This window comes from Cystoisospora suis (genome assembly GCF_002600585.1).
Source record: "Cystoisospora suis strain Wien I chromosome Unknown contig_4056, whole genome shotgun sequence".
Taxonomy (NCBI): domain Eukaryota; phylum Apicomplexa; class Conoidasida; order Eucoccidiorida; family Sarcocystidae; genus Cystoisospora; species Cystoisospora suis.
In genome coordinates this window covers 2,282-23,840 of record NW_027156849.1, presented here as the reverse complement: position 1 = coordinate 23,840, position 21,559 = coordinate 2,282, and the positions used below count along the sequence as shown (strand labels likewise).

The 21,559-nt window shown below is 55.6% G+C and overlaps 3 protein-coding genes across 3 annotated transcripts; 1 reads left to right on the top strand and 2 right to left on the bottom strand.

Annotated features, from left to right (window-relative positions):
* Window positions 1-1,239: 1,239 nt before the first annotated feature.
* Window positions 1,240-1,844, top strand: CSUI_007597 (histone h2a). The gene has a single exon (XM_068067742.1). It carries the CDS (start codon window positions 1,373-1,375, stop codon window positions 1,781-1,783), a length of 411 nt encoding a protein of 136 aa, XP_067920284.1. The 5' UTR covers window positions 1,240-1,372; the 3' UTR covers window positions 1,784-1,844.
* A 214-nt stretch (window positions 1,845-2,058) lies between these two features.
* CSUI_007596 (ankyrin repeat-containing protein) lies at window positions 2,059-4,560 on the bottom strand. Its single transcript, XM_068067741.1, has 5 exons — window positions 3,795-4,560; window positions 3,448-3,546; window positions 3,052-3,159; window positions 2,668-2,766; window positions 2,059-2,334 (listed from the first exon to the last, which is right to left on the bottom strand). The coding sequence occupies exons 1-5, from the start codon at window positions 3,933-3,935 to the stop codon at window positions 2,206-2,208; spliced, it is 576 nt and encodes a 191-aa protein (XP_067920283.1). The 5' UTR covers window positions 3,936-4,560; the 3' UTR covers window positions 2,059-2,205.
* Window positions 4,561-8,841: 4,281 nt separating this feature from the next.
* Window positions 8,842-21,073, bottom strand: CSUI_007595 (creatinase domain-containing protein). The gene is made up of 13 exons (XM_068067740.1): window positions 19,373-21,073; window positions 18,531-18,812; window positions 17,838-17,914; window positions 16,854-17,056; window positions 16,115-16,472; window positions 15,482-15,652; window positions 14,700-14,770; window positions 14,001-14,151; window positions 12,874-12,982; window positions 12,118-12,188; window positions 11,185-11,297; window positions 10,654-10,762; window positions 8,842-10,079 (listed from the first exon to the last, which is right to left on the bottom strand). The coding sequence occupies exons 1-13, from the start codon at window positions 20,454-20,456 to the stop codon at window positions 9,885-9,887; spliced, it is 2,994 nt and encodes a 997-aa protein (XP_067920282.1). The 5' UTR covers window positions 20,457-21,073; the 3' UTR covers window positions 8,842-9,884.
* Window positions 21,074-21,559: the final 486 nt, after the last annotated feature.

Here is a 21,559-nt window from a genome sequence, read left to right as displayed (position 1 = left end):
ACCGCTAATGCAATAGAGTAGCCGGCGGCATTCGCAGAAGCCACCGCGCTCATGCGGCGGCGGCCAATATTCGGCAGTCGGCCGAGAGTTGGGGGGCGTCCGAGCGGTGGCCGCGGGGAGGCGCTGGACCGTGCGACGGGGCGGGGGGTTGTTGGGCGGCGGCGGTAAGGGAGCGGAGCGGACACATTACTAGTACGTTTCTCTTTATTTGGAGGATTGGGGGAGAAGCACCGTGCCCGGGGGAAGTGCCCATGACCGCTCTATCCCATTCCGCCCGAGCGCACCGACATTTGCCGAAAACGCCGGTAAATGCGAGACCGCAACGGTTCGCGGGAAGCCAGCGATCGCCCCGGGCGAAGGGGGAGCTCGGACCGTCCCATAGAGCAGTAAACTGTGTAATAAGTCTCCTTTTCACGGTAGTTTCACTATAGTGTGTGTATTGGGATTAACAGGACGCCCACTGTAGGAAGCCGGAGCACTGCGGACCCGCGCGTGTTGTTGCGACCGTAGGGTGCGTGGCAGCACACGGACCATTGGTCGGTACTGGCAAACTACATTACAGTAGTACCGTCTGCTGCTGGTAATGCTAGCTTACTACGTATTAGCCGTCGTGCGCGACCACCGTGGCCCGACACAGTGAACAGGCACTTCAGTGTGTTGCATTGGGTGGTTCACTGCGTGTTGTGCTCTCCGTGGACCGCGAGCCCGTATACAGAAGTGTAATGTTTCTCTGCGAGTCAGGACAAGGCCGACAGCTATGACACTCGTACGATGGGGCTGCAACCACTAGAGTTCTCAGTCTGGAGTAGGACATTCGATCTGAATCAATGTGCCGGCCACCGCGATGACGTTTGGGAAGGTGGGGGGCAGCTTGTTTCATTTCTCACCGCCGTGTGCTGTTGTAGAAGCTCCCTCCCGGATTCGGTGTCGACCGTGGGCAGCTACTTGACAGATGACGAATACTTCGAAAGACACTGGCTGGCTGTTTCTGTTCCCCGCAGCATGGCTATCAGGCAGCCTCGCGAAGGTGGGACAGCGGTGCATGCGAAGCTGGTGTTCTCCAGTAAGGCGGTGGGCCCTACTGAAAACACGCCACCACTGGAAGGCTGCGATCTTCCCTTGCGACCCGCGACGCACGGAGCAGTCCTCCCTCCCAGCCCCCCTTCCCCCTGATCGGCCCCGCTTCTCCCCCAACCATCCCCCACCACGCCAACCCAAGACGGGTGAACTGACCGCAGTTTCGCCTGCCACAACAGTGAAAGACGGATTATTCGAAGCTCGTGTCCTGACGATTGTGCGTTTATACGGAGACACTGTGTGTGTACTTTCACCTTCACCTGTCATTCCTTCTCCGAAAGCCAGGCCTTCAGAAATGTCAGGCAAAGGTGCCGGCGGCCGCAAGAAGACCGGAAGCGGCAAAAAGTCCTCACAAGCCGCGAAAGCGGGTCTTCAGTTTCCGGTGGCCCGTATCGGCCGCTACCTGAAAAAGGGCCGTTACGCGAAGCGAGTTGGTGTCGGCGCTCCGGTGTACCTGGCGGCAGTGTTGGAGTACCTCTGCGCCGAGATACTGGAGCTGGCGGGGAACGCGGCGCGAGACCACAAGAAGACGCGTATTATCCCCAGGCATATTCAGCTGGCTGTGCGGAACGATGAGGAGCTAAGCAAGTTCCTTGGAGGAGTTACCATTGCCAATGGCGGGGTGATGCCGCATGTCCACTCTGTGCTGCTTCCGAAGCACAGCAAGGGCAAGAAAGGAAAAGGCGCTGTGTCTCAGGAATTCTAGACAGCAACTAGACGGAGCAGAGGATAGGAGTTATTCACTGTCGGAGGCGTCCCATGAGCCGTGACGTACGTGTAATATGCCGTCCTTTTGAGTGCCCAGGATCCGGGTAGTTGCCCGTGCGTCTGGAGTACTCTTTTCTTAGGCTTCACTAGAAGCCACCGATAGTCATTCCAAAGTCGAGCAGCCGAGGCGAGAAGCGGGCACACAATTGCGGTTTTTGCATGTGCAAGGAGTCACACAGACGAAGTTTGAAATTCTGCCACCCACGTCAAAAAACGCCTCATGCAGGACACGCCGTATGGCGGGGCCTGTGTTTTGAAGTGGTCCGGTGCGGACTGAAGTCAGGTGACAGGTACTGTAAGCCTCACCGTGCTTGTGCTATCCCTCGGCACCGCGGGGTGGCCTTCACAGCGCACGCTCCTTCACATCGTCTCCTTTCGGAGCCGTGACTGCAGCAGAACTAAAGTGTCGTGGTGCTTCGCGGACGGTGAAGAGCGACCTTGTGACTCTTGTCTGTCCCAGAATTCAGCCAGGTTTACGGCTGTCTGTCCCTGCAGACAAGTGAGGGGCATACCCAAGTCTCGACGGTTTCTTTTACAGTGTGTGCAGGCGGAACGTGGTCCTGTCTACTTTGAACTGCCAAGCCACGCGTAGTGAGCAGCGCCGCAGGTAATCTCCAGAAGCGACAGCGGCGAGAAGCCATGAATGGACTGCTACCTTGCACAGGCCATCTGGTTTCTAATTTGCGCATGAGAAACTCCAAGGAACTTCCCTACAGCAGCGCTACGCCCGCTGTGGTACAAGAAGAAACTACCTCCGTCCCAGTTCCGTTCAAGCACTCGAAGGTAGAGGCAGCAACAAGAGGATCGGCCCGACAATCTTACCTTCGCCAAAATATCTGGGTCGGCACCAGCGCCCAAAAGAAGATCGACAATTTCTGGAGAGCCCCGATACACGGCCACATGGAGGGGAGTCATGCCATGCTGAGTACAGCATACCGAAAGCTTTCACTTCGTCGTTTCTCAGGTCACGCAGTACACCCGGCTCGAGGAACTCACTTGCGTTGTAGCTTCGAGAATGCAATCACTAAGTAACAATCAGTTTCCCACGAAGGGGCACTCACATAGTGGGTACAAGAGGGTCTACAAAAGCGGTCACCTGGACGTTGTCTTTGTAGAGAGACACAGTCGGCTGCCGCTTCTGGATATCTGCCTTCTTGAGAACGGACAGTGAACAAATACAGTTCGGTGCCAGTCGTGCCAACTTACATCCGTATTCTGCTTATTGATGTCCTTCTTCGCGTCGGTCTCCAGAAGGTATCTGACAACTTGGGCGTTTCTGTGGAACGCGGCGATGTGCAGAGGCGTGTCGCCATTCTGAATGAAACCATAACACGTACAGAAGCCGTACGCGGGAACCAGCTCAGCCCGTGAAAAGGCGATCGCTTTGTCTCGAACGCAGCATGCACGGCCAGCCATGTAAGCTATGGTTTCCTACAACCCTTTGGGCTGTGTATACCGCATGCAACCACGTCACAAAACAAGAACAACCAGTGCGGAGGCCCTTCTGAAATTCAGGCAGCAGCCTCCCCTTCACTGTTACGATTTGAGTAATGTCCAGAAGGAAAGCGCAGAAGTCAAAAGAAAGCACAACTGCACGCTCACCTTCGCGAGAGAACGTGGGTTCGCGCCATGCTTCAAGAGAAACTGCATTGCCTCGAAGCTTCCGGACTGGGCTGCGCGATGCATCGGAGTGAGCCCGTTCTGAAAGACACATGGTACCCATCAGCCACAGTCGCGATGCAACTACGGAATACGAGGGCAGGAAGCACCGACAGCGTAAAGGTATCTCAAGCAGTGGTAGCATCCAGGTTCTCGCCGCTCCGATTTCTGGGGGGATGAGGAAAGCGGTGGTAGCAGCCCGGGGGTGCCAGCACCGGAGTTGGACTCGAACGTAAAGATCTCAGGAGCATACATAAAGAATGTATCAAAACTTTTTGTTGAGTACCCACCTCGTCAGTCGTGTTGATACTGATCCCACTATTGAGCTGTTGCATCATGCGAGAAACGTTGCCCGTGTAAGCCGCGCTGCTGAGGTCGCTCCATTGATCCACTCCCGCCTTCTTACCACCGCCCGCGCAACAGAGCTTCATAGTGGATTGTTCCCGAGGCGCCGACGTCGGAGGGGTAACGGTTCGTCTCTGTATCGGTAGTGCTCGGACGGTTACCGGGAGCGCAGCGTAATGGCTTTGCAGTACACAGTAACGAGCGAAAGCTCTAATCCAGAGAAACAAGGGCCAGACAAGACTGTCAGACGCAGTCACGGTCCGGAGAAGCCTGCTGAAAATCTCGTAGGGAAACACGAAGAAGGCCGACCCTATACTTCAGAGGGACTGCCGTTCCGGAACGCGTGCGGCAGTTCCGTCTAGGACTGGCCGCCCGTTGGTATTACGACGAATTAGCAATCTGGTGACTCCTTCACATAACGGAGGGAGTCAAAGTGAAGGGAAGAAGTTCCCGACGTTTTCAATTTCGTAAAGGAGACAATGCGCCCTGCGCAAGTGCCGGCCCCCGAGTTGACCCCGGCGGCATCGAACAGCGGTGCACGCTACATGCGGCGGGACGCCGGAAGGACCACACTCGCAAAATCTGTAGACAAACCAGACACGATTGACCCCTCCTGGACGGCTGCGTACCACCTTAGCTTTCCGACAAAGACGAAGTCTCCATGCTGAGTCGATGGAACTGCAAAGCAAGCAAAAAAAACCATCATTTGTTATTTCTTTTCTTGCATGCCCGCCCCGACCGGGCGGTGCCCGTGTCTGATGTGACCCGCCCGGCGGTCCGTAGTACGGGTCGGGCGGCACGTACATACGGCTGTGGGAACCGTTCACGTCTCTCAACAGCAGAGGAATCTGCGTCAGCTGGACCTTTGAACAACAAGAGGCAGCTTCAAAACTCCTCGACGGCTTCTGCATTCCTACCGGAGAGTGTTCCTTGAACCGCACAAGCCTGCTGAGAATGAAGAAAGACCCGTGGAAAGTCTTTCTTTTCTTTCACCAAGAAGGCTCGCCGTTGAGACGTCTTGTACCAAAGTGTCGCAGGTGAGCGCACTGCATAGTTTAGCACTTAGTGGTAGTCCCCGCGGCGATCACCTGGGCGTACGTGATTAGTTGTGGTGCCCGACCGGAGACCCTGACTGCACAGCTAGTCATTTTTGGCGTGTCTTGACCAAAACGATAACTCAAGTGCCAAGGGCGCTGTCCGGAGTCTCGACGACGATAGTTCTCGAGCGCAGCTCAAAAGCCGCGCTTCCGGTAACAGTGGCGGGAATTTGCTCTCGAGGAAGGAAACGTTTTATCAGCTACCCTTCCCCTATCGAGGGCACGCGAGCAAGCAAACCAGGACCTCGTCCGAAAGAAGGACGGATTCAGTAGCTGCGGGGGACGGGGTTCTTCAGGCGACTAGAAGTCTACCGATAAACGCGGACAGCTCAATATGGCGTTTCTGTACCAAGACGTCCTCGCGCGTTTGGTCCACAGAGCCATCGTCCGGGGAAAAAAGGGCGTGAGGCTTGGTGGCGGGAGCGTTTCCACCCGGTGAAGCAAAGTGTAGACTGACCGTACGTAAGCATCTGCCTCCATACTTGCGGCGCCTATCAGCCCTGCAGCGCACGCGCTTTGGGAAACCCATAGCTGCTGCATGTGCGCGTGCTGTTGTCCTCGCCATGCAGCAGAACCAGCAGGCACTGTGTTCCCAGTCCCGGCAGGCAGAACCGTGAGCCAGCGTAGTGTCTCCCGAGGCGAGGGCTCCCAGTTCCTGTTGCGTCGGAGCGTTTTGTCAACTTTCTTGGCATGAGCAACGCCTTGAAGCCTGACTGCGTTGGTGGAAGAACCACCTGGGCCAATTGAGCGACACAGGTAGGGAGCTGTCAGGCTTCTTTTTTCGAGATTTCTGAACACTTGGCTGCTTCGTGCTGCACCATGTGCTTGTCAACTGAGAAGAGAAACTGTTGTAAGCCGCCTTTGAGGCCGCCTCAGATTCAGGGATAGGCTGCCGTCCAGCTCTCAGATTGGACACACTGGAGCATGTGGCGCTTCCCCCACTGCCCCAGCCGAGATGGAAGGCCAGGAAGTACTTCCTCTCCTGAGCTCGTACCTGTATATTAACGAGTTACCTCTTCTGCGTCTCGTGTGCCGCTCCCTGCGCTCGTTCATCGATGACGAAGCAGAGCTATTGGTCAGGTGTTCTCCCGCTATTGTGTTTCCAGCTCACTGGGATTGCTCAAATGACGTACCTTTACCTACCCCTCCTGGAAACGTAAAACGGACTCCTGCTCGTAGTGTTGATCCCCGCCTATCCGGGTGCGGGGAACCCCATGAGCCAGCCCGGCGAACTAACACCCTGCTTGTTTCCCGCCTGCCCTCTTCCTTTTTTCGACGCATCTTGGCAGTCAGTTCCCTGCCGCAGCTTGAGCACCTTATAATCTTTTCTAGCGAAACTCCTTTTCTCCGCACACGCGTCTTGAAGCAGCTGCTCGTCCGCGCCGCTCCTTCTCTGAAAACTTTGGAGTTTCTTGACTGGCTTTTCAATGTAGACTGCGAAGGAAGCGACAAGGCTGACCAAGGGGCCATCGTGTTTGAGAAGCTGGAGCGCCTCTTCATTAGGAATCGCGCCCAGGGCATCAGCAGCGACAGTCATATCATTTGCGGGATCCTCCGAGGAGGCTACTTCCCTGTCTGCCGGCAACTCTGGTTGAGCGGTGGACAGGTTGAGGATGACGTTGCCGCCTTTATGAGAGTGATGCCTAAACTGCAGTATTTGAGCATTTCGCACGCTCTGGGAGACAGTGTCAGTGGAGTTTTGCGGCGACTGAAGTCTGAGTCGCAAGGAGGAGAACTGGAAGAGGTCCGTGTCGCAATCTCTCAGCATCCCCAAGAGGCCTTACGCCTTCCAGCACTCCTCGAACAACAAAACCGACTCAGGTACCCTTCTCCATTGCAAACGCGGGGCAGCGTCACCACGGGAGCCCCGTGTAGGCTTCGAGCGTTTTCCTTGAGTTGGGACGAAGGGACGATTGAGGACCTAGTCAATGCACCGCGGCAGACGCGGATGCTCTTTCCGGGGAGTGTCTGCATTCTTGAAGGCCGAGTATTACTGTCTGGTGGGCAGTTCCCCCCCGGAAGGGCGTCCGAGCAGCACTCGCTGGTGCCGTGGAAAGATAGAGGAGATGCCTGGTTGGAACGACTGACCGTCGAAGAGCCACCTCTAAGAATCAACTTCGAGCTATCTGACTGCAAGGTGTGGGGTCATTTCAGTACGCACCACTCGAGGCGACTTCGGGCTTATGGTTGCCTCATAGGGGTCAGCACGACTGGACTCCCGACCGTGGAGATAGCTGCTGTCCGACACTGTTGCGGCAACACCGAGAAAGACGTAACCGAGTTACTGACTCGGTTGGGACCCCAGAGGCCCTTCGTCCTCCACATGCCACACCCTCTTGACGGCCCTGCTTTCGATCTGCTCTCTACCCTGTTTAGAAAAAGTGCATGGAAGATAATTGGGATTGAGTTTCACCCCGCCGAAGTATGCCAAGGGAGACAGAGTTACGGGGAATGGCTGAAACTTTTATGGAACTGCTGCAATTCGGCTGCCGGGGACTTGCGTATCCTGCGCCTGGGTCTCATGGAGAGTTCCTTCAGCTGGGCGACTGAGGATGATTTTGTCCGCGCTCGACAGAAGTGCGTTATTGGAGAGGTTCTCCAGATGCTGCCAGCGGTTCGAATCGTGGAAACTAGAAGGTTTCCGGCGACATATCAAATAAGCAGGTTCGAATGGATGCAGTCTTCTCTCAGGCGAGACGTGCCATTTCACTGGGAAACTATCCTAGCATCACGAGGGTTCAGACGGATTCCGGTCGATGCGCAAGAAAAGGTCAGTCACCCAGGAACTCTAGGTCTATCAGCAGTGTTCGTAAAATCTTGCAGGGCGACCCGGTGAAGGAAAACCGTTGTCACCTCGGCCCCGGCCGTCCGTCCGGCACGGGGAGACAGCCTACTGAACGGCGTTTCTGAAAGCAGCTAGTGTGGCGCTGGCAGGTGATGTCAGTATCACAAAGCGAAGCGAATGCGCAGAGAACGACTGACTCGTTTACCGAGACAGTACAAGTAACTGCGCTGACCATCTGGGGTCCTCCGTAGTGGCAGTAAACACAGGATTGTACCGCCTCGGTCTCACTGCGCCAAACAATGTTAGTGTGCCAGTGAAATTTTTAGACATGTTTCTCGTATGTCCTTCCATGAACCTTTCTCCGCAGATGTCCTCCTCGGTCCCCAGGAGGAGCATCTGCGTGCGGAAACAATAGTTATGTTACCGAGAGCGGAGACGGCGGGGGTCAAACATTCGCCCGGAGGCAAAACCAGCCGTGCACCGAACCCAGCCATACAGCCAGTTGGCTCCTAGCCATTCCCGACTCAGCTCGCTCATGAATTTTTTCAAGAATGTTGGCTCATCTGCAACAGTTTGTAGCCGGAGCGACGGTGTGACGTTAGCCCTCTGGGCTAAAGCTGTACTACTGACCAGATGGTCAGCCTTGACGGGAGCTAACGCAGGGTAGCTTCGGACCTATGGAGAGGGGGCAAGACACACTAACACTCGGCACTCTCCGGTTAAGGTTACCTCCAGCCATGGTGCAGAAACTTCGTAGGGCCTGGCAGGGTGGTTCGGTCGCGGGCTCGGTCATTGAGGTGCTTACACATCAGTTTACCTGTCCTGCTGCAGTAGGCATCTGCTGTCCTTTCTGTGTGGGCCTCTCCAGTTGAAAACGCCCGCGACGGACCGTTCGTAGTGCAGCACTCACAGTTCCCGACGTAGTCGCGGAGCAAGGATGCTCACTTCGACCGTGACCGGCATGTCACACCTCGGTGTGAGCGTGAGCGAACAGTGGCACTTCCGTTTGGAGTTTCCGTCTTTCTACGCAGGCGCTGGTGGCTCTGCCTGTGTTTTGCTTGTACGCGGTCCCCAACAGGAGATACGGACAACCCCATTTTCTCTGAGCCACCTAACTCAGTCCCTGCTCGCCTGGAGCGCCTCACTGGTGGGACGGGAGATGACGCCCGGCATCTGAGGATGTTAACAGACTGTACACCACCCGCTAGCTGCCTCACATTTCGTTTTAGCTTGCATGTTTCTCCACTCTCGTCTGGAGCCCGCTGCGAGCGCCGGCTGGCCTGGGACACTGAGGTATTTACGTCCGCGTTCGAAAACGACTACAAGTCGCGATCCATGAACCTTCGGAGTACCCCATAAAAGCGTTCCAACGGGCAATGAGAGTGCTCATTCTTCCCTACTCTAAACGCAGTTGTGACGGTAAGTGGCCCTACAGCTAGGAGTCTGTCCCCATAGCGTCCCATCTGTATCGCTTCGGAGGTGCGTATATTCGCTGGGGCACGTGCAACGCGAGCTCTGTGTTCACGACCATTCTCCTGCAGCTGGCTTAGAAAACGGCCACCGAGCCACTCCACAATACGAGAGAGCAGACTAGAACATAGGGAAGGCCCCTTGTCTCCTGTGCGCTTCCACATAACCCCGGCTACGCGAACCATCTTCCGCGGAAACGCGACCCGGGAGGCTTTTGACGCTCGGACAGTTTCGCCTTTTCTCCGACTTGCTTCATGGTGGCACTTCGCGTCTTGGCTAGACGCTTGATTCTGCTTCTGGTCGTTTCAAAGCGGTTTTCCGCAGACGCGACGTCCGGAACCCGAAGCTTGCAGAGAAGCATTGGCGATGGACGCGCCGGGAGAAAGGCTCACAAGAGAAGGTTGCAGACTGCGCTCTGGCTCTTCGAGGCACTCGTGGGAGACTCAATCTGCAAACGACAAAACTCTCCCGACGGATGGTCTCCCCATGCTGCCCAGACTGATCTCACAGTGTTCGGAGAGAGCCGAAACTGAAGTTGATCTGGGTGAAGCAACTATTTTCAGGTGGGTTGTTCGGCGCAGTCACGAAGCAAACACGCCGAAACATTTTGAGAACAACACCTCACCACTCGATGTTCGGTGCACACGCTGAAAAAGCAAGCGGCACCGTAGACCTCCGCTTTTTCAGTGGAGAGGCAACGGGGCCGTAGCTGCTTCGAGCCACCGCAGTGTCTGCTCAGCACTCGGAGGGGTAACTGTAATGTCTGCGGCCTCCCATAGGCTCATCGGAACCGGCGGCCCCTGATGGAGCTCTTGTTGCAGTCGCGGAGCAATGTTGGCCCACACGCACTGGTGATAAGAGTTCAGCCATTGGATTTCCTGAACCGACGCAGCAACGGCAAGACATACACAGGAACACTGCACTGTAACCAGTCAATGCACGCAGTTAATGTGAAGACCCCCCCCCTTTCCCCTGTGTGCGACTTGTGAACCCTTCTCACGTACATGCTATGTCGCACGCAGCGCCCGCATTGAGAACGGAATATCTCTTGATAACACAACAGTCTGACACGATGAATGAGCTTCTTCCGGCTTCCTGACTCGCTGTCCGGTGAAGTGAAGAAACCCACAAAACCACCGGACACATAGACTCCCACCAGACTAGCCCGACGAAGTAAAGGAAAGGTCGTAATGCAGCACACTCCGGAGAAGCTCCACTCTTTTGTGTATTGGCGTATGTGAAACCGGATACATGTTGAACGGCAGCTGTTAGATAAAGTCTGATCTCAAAGTAGAAGAAGGCATGTGATACGTTTTACCGGTATTGAAATCCCTGGATGGAATAATCCGATCTAATCGAAAGCACCCCCATATCGTGTTATCTTTAGCTGAAACGACGGCAGAGAGGCGTGCTGGGAACAACGCAGCCCGGTGACGTGCGCACAACCAGTACCTCGTTGTTCAAAAGCGAGAGGAGAACAAGCTCCTTCTGAATCGGAACCATGGTCAGCTGCTCGAACCGAAGGAACTTCATGTTCTCGAAGTCGTCCGACGGGGCCGCTCTTGAGAAAGTAAAGAAAAACACACGTCTGAACTCGTACGTTGTTCAAACCTCACGCAGCAGCGATACCGGACGAGGGATCCAGATGCGACACATAATTTCTTTCTAAGCGTGATTTCCTTTCTGTCCTTCCCCCCACAGCTGGTGTTCTATGGGCTCCCGAGGAGACACTCCGCAACCAGCTGCGGGGAATCAAGACAGACACGTGCGCGGACAAAAAAGAAACAACTCGAAAACTGACTCCGCTTCACACGCTGCGCCTTACTTGGCCGGACAGCACCCCAAATAACCCGGGCTTCGTTTGAGCGAGAAAGATCCTTGGAGGACAACAAAGTGCCAGTATGTCAGTCCGACTAACCCCGACCAGTCTTCCTCAGTTTGGACTACACCAAACCATGCCGCATCTGGGGGCCTTTCACGTACTTCGTGATGTACACAAGATTCTCAATCCGAATCCCGAAATTGTCTTTCTCGTAGTATCCAGGTTCCACAGACAATACGTTGCCCTCAGCCAGATCCGTCTCGCCTGCTTGGCACTGTACACCAGAGTCGCAAACATAGTCAATATCTGAGTAGATTGCACCTAGTTGAACCAGTCCCCTGTTACGATGACAGCCGACGTAGCTCCCCACCTCGACATGCTGCCGGAAAGAAGCTGCCGCTGCGACACTCATTCGACTCGACTTCCGGACGGAAACCGGATGAACGTTACCCGTTTGAAACTAGGCTGCGGAGCTTTCTGTCGTTTTGTTGAACTGCCGTAGCGATTGACACAGAAGAGATCAATACGGACTGTGGCGCACCATCCGGGCCCGTTCCGCAACTCCCCGGTCGACCCGCCGGAGGCGAAAGCTAGGTTCCCCCTCCACGGTAACGCGTACGCAGGACGACTGGTACCGGCGTGACGGCGCAGCGTGAAACTCCGAGCAAAGCTGAAAGCCTGGCCGATACAGTTTGACTGTCTTCGCAGAGGCAAGTGGACCGACTGGGAATATTCTCACTGTTACGTCCACACATGCTGCACTGCGCGCACTCACTCGGGAGCACAGCTTTCTAGTCCCTGACCGTTACGCATACCGGGCGTCTCAGAATGCTGCTCAAATAACATCACTCGACCACGTGACAGTACTCCACAGTAGTTCCCCGCTCACCCACAACGCCGCTAAGCACAAACAAGGCCGCCACACAGAGCGCCTCCTAAGTGGGAGACTGCTAAGGCAGCGCCCGCCACTCGGGATGAAAAAACTGCGGGCCGCCTCGTCGTAAAAAGGCGGATCCGGCAATCCCCCCAACTGGTCACGGCGACAAGCATTCCTCCCTCAGCTGCAAACAGTGAGGTATTTCTCGCAAACTCACAATGAGTCGCGGCGAAATGCCAACCGGGCCTTCGTGCACATTGAGGTAACTCCCGACGCCGTGGCCGGTGCCTGAAAACACAGCAGCGTAGATGCAGTTGTGTCCCCCTTTCACACCATGTCTTCCCGTAGATTTTCAGGCTAGAATACATGGAAACTAAACTATATTCTTGTGGCTGGCCCTCGGTTCATAGCTGCGCTGGAAAATACTCCGCTGTTCTGCCAAGCGTGGCGAAGCTGATGTCCTCCCTCAGAACAACCGTCTCCGGGAAACAATCGGGAACGCTTGCAACTGATTTTTCAGCTCGGAAAAAAATACGGCGAAGTTGCATCGAGATTGAGAGGGGACCCAGCAAGCGGGGGGCTCTGGAAGCCCCCCCCAAAAAGGACAACGAACGATGAAAAAGCGTACAACGCTTAGTCAGGGAAGTACGTGCTGGGACGAAATTCACTAAACACTAAAGAGCTGTGACGACGCACCACGAGCAACTTGATCCTCTCGGCAAACTTGCAGCTACACAGCCTTCGAGACCGAAAAACAGTGTCCCCCCATATACGACTGCTTTCCCCGTAACGTATCAAACCAGCCCTTCTCCGTCACGCCGAGCTACACGCATAGCTGTCCTACCGCATGCAGAAAACAGCTCGTCTGTGCTGCTTTCCAGGCCGAAAGTGGTAACTTAGCAGGACCGACAAGGGTGGTTGGAAGCTCACTACGACCACGTGATTGCCTGCATTCATATTCCCGAAAGCTCACCGTGGCGGTAGTCGAGGCCAGATTGCCACAAATACTGGCGGGCTAAAACATCGAGCTGCGGTCCACGTGTTCCCTGGGGGAACGACTGGCGCGAAAGAGCAATGAACCCCTACGACACAAGAAGGAAAAGCGCGCTTCGCGAATGAGAGAAATCGTATGTTCCGTACATCGGACCGGGCCACTGCGCCACATCGGTAACCTTAGAGCAACTGCGTGCACGGCCGGCTTCACTTGTCCGCTTGCGTGTGAATCGTTGACTACCTAGTGTCCTTGACAAAGAAAGAGAGTACGCTATAACCATCGGAACAGGGCCACAACTTCTGTTGATACATAACAACTTCAAGAGTATGGACCGATGTGAAACTTGGGTAGCCAACAAGCGGAAGCAGGTGCACCGGTGTTGCTCCGCGGCTGCCGCCTGCAGGCGGTGAACAACACCGTTTTCCTGTTACAGCTTCTCTGGACACATGGGACGGCAATAACATGGAGGGGCTCCTATGCTCTTCGAGTGAGTCGTGCACACTTTCACAAATGCAATACCACGGCTGCAGTGCTGCGGTTCGTCCATCTGAGCGCCTAGGAGCCTTGGGGTACTTCATTTCTACAAATCGGAAGCGCCTGCTCCGGTAGCTGTAGTGCGTGCACTCGTGCGACAACTTCATGTCCTGCTCCTGTGCAACTCCCGACTTGTTTGGTCGTCGCACGTATGTCTCCCCCTGCATGATACAAGAAAATCCCTGCTCATACCCCACTGTCACCCCGGACTGAGCCTCCCCCTCGGCGGGAGACTGGTGTCTAAAAAGCCATGATGCAACTCGTGGACAGACGACGCAAAACCAGTCCGGACTCTCGAATGGCAAGAAGACAACAGCAAAACGCTGGACACGCAAAGAGTGCGAATATGACGTGGGAGAACGACTTTGTTTTTGTTGTATCCTCGGCGTGCGCCATCGGTGGACAAGAACCCTTACAATACTCCACCCCAAAAATAGGATAAGAGAGACTACACTGGCACAGTGTATTGCTGATTCCACGCACAGCACACGAACACTGCCACCCCACGTTTCACGACTACAGAAGCGGCAACAGGCGCTTCAAGACACGCAATAGCCACTTGCCTTCAAGACAAGAGTGAAGTAACGTTTCTGCTTTTCTGTTGGAGTGCTCAGGTGCACCGTTCGCGTGACGTCTGTTGTTCCCCCGACGGCGTAGTGTGCACCGCTGTCCAGAAGGAAAAGAGACGAAGTAGTCAACGGTGCACTCTTCCCCTTTGTGGGCCTGCGCCGCAGAGCAATCCAGCACGCACCGTGTATACCTACATCAAACCTCTCAGTTCCCGCGTTTACTTCCGCAAGTGCCATAAGTGCTAGACATAGAGTGACTGCGCACTACCACCTTCCAAGACAGCAGACCACGATACGGAGAGGTTGAGTCGCCACGGAACGAAGCATGAGTAACAAAAAAAACTCTAAACAGGGCGCTAGCGTTCGTAACAAGCCAAGACATCGCATCCCAAGAGGCCTCCAGCTTGGCCATCTGAGGCGAGTGTATCTAAGGTCCAATCAGAAGCAGCCCAAAGTGTAGTCCTGTGCAAGTGCCGAAACACATGTCTGGACTCTTCCCGACAGTGCGGCCTTGCAGGGGAACGCCCTTTGTAATCAGCCGGTTTCCTACAACCGATCTGCTTTCACAGACTGGCCAACAAATGGGTCAGGTGCACCGTAGACTCGGCGTCTGCATACACCTAAGAAATGTAGCCGACGCCCTCGACAGACACAAGGAGCTCCGTGCAATGCGGAGAGTGGAGGTGCAGCGCGTTTCCTGACCTGTAATGCACGACAGCTGCATTTGCATCGACGGAAGCGATAGTGGAGAAAGAGAGACCTTTGAACGATGACTGAGATGGCAGAACACGACATTCGCATACGGAAGCCTCTCCCTCAGCTGATTTCGCTCGTGCCTCCGACAACGAAAACTTCTCATCCAGTCTGTAGAGAAGTGCAAATTTATGCTGCGTCGCACTTTATGAGGCAGTAGCCCAGGTCCGCACGAGTGTACTAGAGACCCCTCCGTAAAGAGACCCTGCGACCCTGCGTCAGCATCGCCGCGCGAAGCCCACTGTATGACTCTTGTTCGCCGGCGTGACCAGACAGCACGAAGAAGCTGCCTCAGAACGGCCTAACCGTCTGCGTCCCGCAATCTGAGCCGGCCGCTTCGTTTATTCGGAGGCAGATTGACGGGCCTACGACAGCACGCCGTTCCCCTATCGAAAGGATTCTCGCACAGCGGCAGCTACACAGAATGGCAACTCCCTTAAAGTTAGACATCACCTGCATCGCTTGCTGGGAGCAGTTACCCCTCGAATCCGGCCACAACTCGCGTGAAATCAACGGATGACCCCTTAAAGCATGAAACAACTAGCCCGTGGTGCAGAGGTGTCGTTTGTCGCTTGCGTTTCCCGTCTAAGTTGGCGAAGTGGGCTGGGAAGGCAGTCGCCCAGACGCTCCACTGGCGTCACATTCATCGCAGGGGCTACAACGTGGGGTCTCCATGGTGGTAATGGACCACACTGGAGACCCCTTTCACTCTCCCCGCTCGTTCTACTCACCGACAAAGACCGGAAAGTGTTGACTAACTGGGCAGCATGCCACTCCGTGAAAGGATGGAGCAACGGCTGCTGTGCCTGCTGGCTGATCCAGGTGAAGAACTTTGCCAGGGCAACGCCGTCGTCTATGTGAGCTTCCTTCATTCCCTCCAGCTCCGCTGCGTTCTTGACCGCCTGAAAGAGCAACCAGAAATTAAGGCAACTCAAGACCGCTACGCGCCTGCACTAGGTCCTACCGCACTACCAAAAATCATACAGAAAGGACATACTGACTGAGTAGGCGTAGGCACCTAAAAAACAACTGAGGCAGTTCGCATGCAGTGCCGAGAGCTGGCCGGGAAAGCCGGCAATTGCCCAATCCAGATCTCAGACTTGCAGTGGCCCAGTGCTGCGGACGCTTCGCCCTGACATTACGTCCACGCACGCGTCTGAAAGAACACGTCCGGACGCCGCCGCAGCATGCGGGGAGCAGTATGCCCGAGTACGTTGTCGAAAGCTGCTGAGGTCGGTGACGGCTCGGATACGCTCTCTCAAGCTTTGCTTATCAGACTGAAACACAACTGCTTACAGAGAACTTCGTTAGGCACAGGAAAAGAAGAGCATCACACGATGCCTACAAGGATATGAAAAACCGACCTTTTGCTTCGCAGCCGGTGTCACCTTGAGCGCAACCCGGCTATCACCCTCCGTAGCAGTCGCAAAAACCTCCACATTGACTGCTGGATCTAGCCAGAGCATGCGGGCCGCTGTGCTGTGGTTGGCTGAGCTGCCCTGTGTTGTTCCATCGAAAACCGCAGCCTGTTCTACCACCTGTACCCTTCCTTGCCTCGAGTGGGGAGGAGGCAGTTGAAGCATGGCTTGTATGTAGGACGCTTTGTTCCGGGAGACGTGGCGAATGTCTTTACATAACATCTCGTACGGGCGTACGCGGATCCCGGCGCCTGAGAGATGCTGCGCGACTTCACCGTGAATTCGCTCTTCATCCGTGTACAGCCTTGCATTGCAGGAAACACACACGCAGTCATTGTACCTCGTCGCACTCCAAAGAATGAACAACTTCGACACAGCAGTACCGCGACTGAGCTGTCATAATGCTTTGTGTACCCGTGTCCAAAAAAAGTTACTAGGGGCTCAGGACACACCAGCACAGCCCTGCGCCACTTCATCTGCTTTGGCGTATCCGAAGCCTCTTGTGTCCCACTGTAGTCACTACCACCGAGATCGCACGGGCTGCCCAGACACGCCTGAGCGCGTTCAACGGAGTACCCGCAACGTTTCGTTCTTCAGTGGTGCAAGAAGCTATCTCTACGTCCAGAGCAGGCCCTCCTGGCACGTTCGAAGCTACGCACATGCTACAGCCGACAGAACCACCCACACGGCAATAGTGGGGGATTCGTCCCCTGCGGCGGCCCCGGCGCTCCGAGGTTGAACGTCTCCCGAGGAAACAGCGGCAGTGGAGTCTCTGTCCACGGCTTCGGCAGACGCGCAGTCCACAACGAGGCAGTACGACAGAAAAACAGGAGAGCAGGGGATGTCAGCGCCTCGGAGGTTCAGAAACCACGCTATGTCGTCAAGTGCCTGCATCACCACCAGACCGGAAAAGTGAGGAGCCAAAAGATGAGTAAAGAAAAAGAAGCCCGAAAGAGAGTTGTTGCAGACGCGGCAAACACAAGTCCGCACAAGCATGACACTGAGACGCGACCCCTGCAAATGACTCTCTACCAAAAAAAAAAAGACCACCCTAATCGATGCCACTACCCTGATAGTTAACGCCGCTAGTGGGCCTTTTCGTAATAGGTAGAAAAAAAGATGGAGAACTCCCTCTGCCCGCCTCAGCTGCTGAATGCGATCGAACTCTGCTAGGCTTTCCCACCCTCCCGCCGACACCTGGCTGAATCACAGAACTTCGCCGGGCCACAGCCCGTGGCAGGCAGAAAAACACCTGAGTCCACATTCCACACAGTTCCTCAACAGATGACACGAAAACTGCGCGGACCACCAAGAATACCTCAGCGCAGGGAAGAAGCGGCACCTTTCGCAAACTGCTGTCTCTTGAAGCGTTCAGGAGTAGCTGCCCTCTGCCTGGACCTGAGTGCACGCTAAAGAGTCGCCGGGCGCGTAGAGGGAGCGAGCCCTGAGCCTGAGCGGCTCTGTTCGATGCGCTTCCTTCGCATTCTGACATGGGGCCAAGCCTCCCGGCAAACGTTGCTAGTCTCAGAACGCTACGCGGGGAAATGACGACTGGCCACCATAGAAAACAGCCTCATGGACAGGAAAATTCCAGACCATCGACGTCTCTGAGTTGAAGCCGCGGGCCAACATGCATCCACGGGGGACTAAAAAGAGCCAACTGCCTTACAGAAAGAAGCAGGACGTCGCAGTGAGCCCGTCTCATTTCCTTTAGCATCTGCCCGTGCTTCTGCCTTATGGAAGAACCTGTAAACGACACCAAGAACGGATCCCGCCTGGATCCGTGTTCCTCGACCGCCAGGTCCGAGTAAGTGGTCCGCTTGATAGGGCCGAAACACGGAACAGCCCCCAACGCGCTGGTGATAGCAGCCCTGTGGGCATCTCCGAGCCTCCATGTAGCAGTGTACACGTGCCCACCGTGGCCTGGTGTTTAACATCGTGCGGAGCTATGAACGGCTGTTGCCTGCGCACGTCCCGAACGGAGGAAAGCCTCCGCACGGTCTCTTCTTCACAGTTGTGAGCGGCGAGTGCATCAGTCCGGCCTGAGAGGCGACTCAGGCAGTACTGTCCCAGTCTCATACGGACCGGTGCATTTGCTATGTGCCCATCCTTGATGACTCGGCGGTACCGTTGAAAACATTTCTTAACTAACTCACGATGGGTTGCAACCGGTAAGCACACCTCAAGATCGCACAGCCTCCGCTCCCGAAGCCGGGCTGTGAAGACGGCAAATTACAAGCTGAGGCCGCCGATGTCACCTTTTCTCTTTGGCAAAGCGCTTGGACCAACATGCCAGACTCAAACCACGATTGCCCGAGCTAGTTCCACCAACACTTCTTTGCAAAATTCTGCCGTATCTCACCTGCGTACTGAAGAGGGTGAACATGAATGTCCGCAGACGGCTTTGCAGGTCGGGCATCTCCCCAGACGCGGTCTACAAGACTTTCAGAAAGGATTACGATCTCCTTTGCATTGCTGTCGCCATCTGAGGCCCGCCGCCCCGTCTCGAAGCCTTCCGAAAGTAGTTCTTCTCCTGCTGCCGTCAGCGTCACAGACGATGACGCCGCAGGGACAAAGCCGAAACGGAGAAGCTGGCGGTATTCGGAGATCGGCGTCGAGCACCCTTCAACACCTACGCGTTTCACTGCATGAAAAAGGCAAACGGACTGCGCTTGGTGAGTACCTCTGTTCTCTCGATAGGACGGCCATCCTCCCGGAAGAGATGGTCTGCCCAGCAAGGGCTTGAGAACCAGTGTCGAAAAAACTCTGAGCTTCAGCCCCGCAGTCAAGAGTTATTCCGGGGGCACGAAGCTACGCTTGGACCGGCCGACGCGGGTCTGGAAACGGCCATCCGCGAGATTGTTTCTGTGACGGCACCCAGAAGCTGGGAAAGGAGGCCGGCACGCTTTCCACGCAAACAGTTCACTTGATATGGCAAAGAGCCGGGCTCTATCCAACTGCTGCGTGAAACTAGAGCAGCAAATGCACTACCACACAACTGACCCTCCAGTGTTGAGAATTCCGTTAGTGCTGACTGACACCGGGAGAGCCTTGCACGTGTGCAAAAACCGCAGCCGTCTGCCCCTTGCCCGAACCCCGGGCCGAAGACGTATGCGAAGGCTGCAAGTAGGATGGTGGTGCGGCGGATCGTATGTGGCCCCTTGGTAGCAGACTGCCTCTCTTCCCACGCCCAGTCTGCCTCACCCTCGGGTTTGTTCGCGAGCCACTCCTGTACCTTCGCAACACCCGGGACATTCTGCTTCATCAGTGTCCATAGTGCGGGATCCAGCTGTTGTTCCGCTTGGACAAAATAACGGCCATCAGTCCACAAGAGAGCCTCTCGGGCCGTCACTACGGCTACTCCGCTGCTCCCATCAAAACCCGTGAGAAACTGCCGCCTCTCATCGCACGCTGCTGGGATCTCACTGCCATGTGCGTCTCCACTGTAGACGATGAAGGCATCCAAAGACCGATCCTTCATCAACTGGCGAAGTGCATAAAGCCTGTCTGCCACTGGCATAGGGCTGTTCTTCGAGCCTAACCCCATGGCTGGAGAGCCACTGTGAGCACGGAGGGGCGAAGGCGGAGTGGTGGTGGAGCATGCAGAGGCCGAAGGTCCTGGTCCGTAGAGCTTCCTCGGGGAGCCAGCCGTCACGGGAAAGCAGTAAAACTTCCCGGTTCTACTTAGCAATCGACAAGTTGCCAGCATGAGGCGGTGTGTGCTCGGTCTGACATCCAGACAGCACCAGCTCGGCCAAGAGGGGTACCGTCGAGTCAGAAAAAAGGCTGGCGCAGAGTGAGAGGCCCTTCGGAGACGCAGTTCGGTACTTGTCAGCCGCGAAGAGCACCCGCGGGGGGTTGAACCAATGAGTGGAGTCTGCTGTTCACAGGCGCTAAGCCCGGCACCCTGCCAGGACAGACACGTGAAAACTCTCGAGCCACGACCACCGGACTTGCAGCACGAAGCTCGGAAAAAGGATACACTGGCAGCAGAAACCATTCGTTTTCGAGTTATGGCACATCCGGGTGACTCCAACCGGGAGAGCGTGCGGAGTGGAAATATGCCACCACGCAAAGAGGGACATCCTACAGCACAACGCGGCAAGACGACGCAGTGAGGCAAGCCACATGTACGCGCCCTTATGGCGAGCACAACAGAATGAGAAGCACAGCTTACGAGTAACAACGCCCAAGAGAAAAAACAGCGAATCGCAGAAAAACGGGATGCCACGGCAGTCCGTCGCACGGCAGGCCCGGGAAGCGATGTGACACACGTGCCCATGGGCATCCGCCATCCAATTGACCGCTTACAGACAGTACAGCTGGAAAGGAAACGCAACTGTACCTGATCTGTCTACCATAGACGAAGTCGAGACGTCCCTGCCACCACAGGGAGTGAGGTTCGCTCGCTGTCTCGAGGCAGCTGTCGGGCATGCGCTTGCGGAAATGCTTGCTTAGCGTCCGGAGTAGGAGACACGTCACTTCGCCGTACGAAGAGAAAAAGGACGAAGACCAGAACGGCTGCGACTGGGTTTGGAGACACACGTGGCCAGTCCTGAGCAAGTAAGCACATCCGTTCCTATCCTGGTGCTACAGGCGTCCGGTAGTCAGTCTGCCAACTGTCGAAAGTGTGACGGTCGCCGCAGGTGGCCCAACAAGGAGGTTCGGCCCTCTACGCACGAATGCTGCTGCCTGTGAGAGCGATGTGCAGGCGAACCAGGTTTCGAGCCACAGAATTCACGAAGGCGAAAAGCAGACCCTCTTCTCGCAATCCGGAAATGTCCGCAGATGTACAGTAGTGCGCATGTACGAGCTATGTGTCTGCCGCGCAGGCGATCTGCCCGAGGCCACATTCTGCAAAACACGTCGCTCTGAGTTCCGCATCTCCCCTAGCCTGTCGCGGTTCTCGGTCCAGGAATTGCAGACAGTAGCAGTTACAGGAGGGCAAAGTTGTCAGCGGTCAGCGTAGTGTAAGCGGGTTTCATCACAGAATAACCTCTGCTATCACATCACCACAATGGAAACGTGTGAAAATGAACAGTGCGTCTCCATAGCTCTATCTTGAGAACACACGAAGACAGTTCTAGATTTCCGTGAACTTTCAGGAGGCGGACAGACTCGCTTAAAACGCAGTTTCCGTATGCCTACCAGGTCAAGTCCGGTCAGATTCATATTCTTAGAGTAGCGGGTGAGTGTAGACAATAGCATGGTTACTAGCACAGCAATCGAGCTTGGGAGCAGCCAAGACTCCGGCAGGCTCCCGCTCGTTTGTCCCTGTGACCATTCAGTCGTGCCAACATGTTGGGGTTCCGAAGTGCGCCCCCGCCCCCTGCCCAATTTCTTATTTAGGGTCCGAGGCCGTCTGGCGGGAAGCCAGTGGCGAGCGCGCCA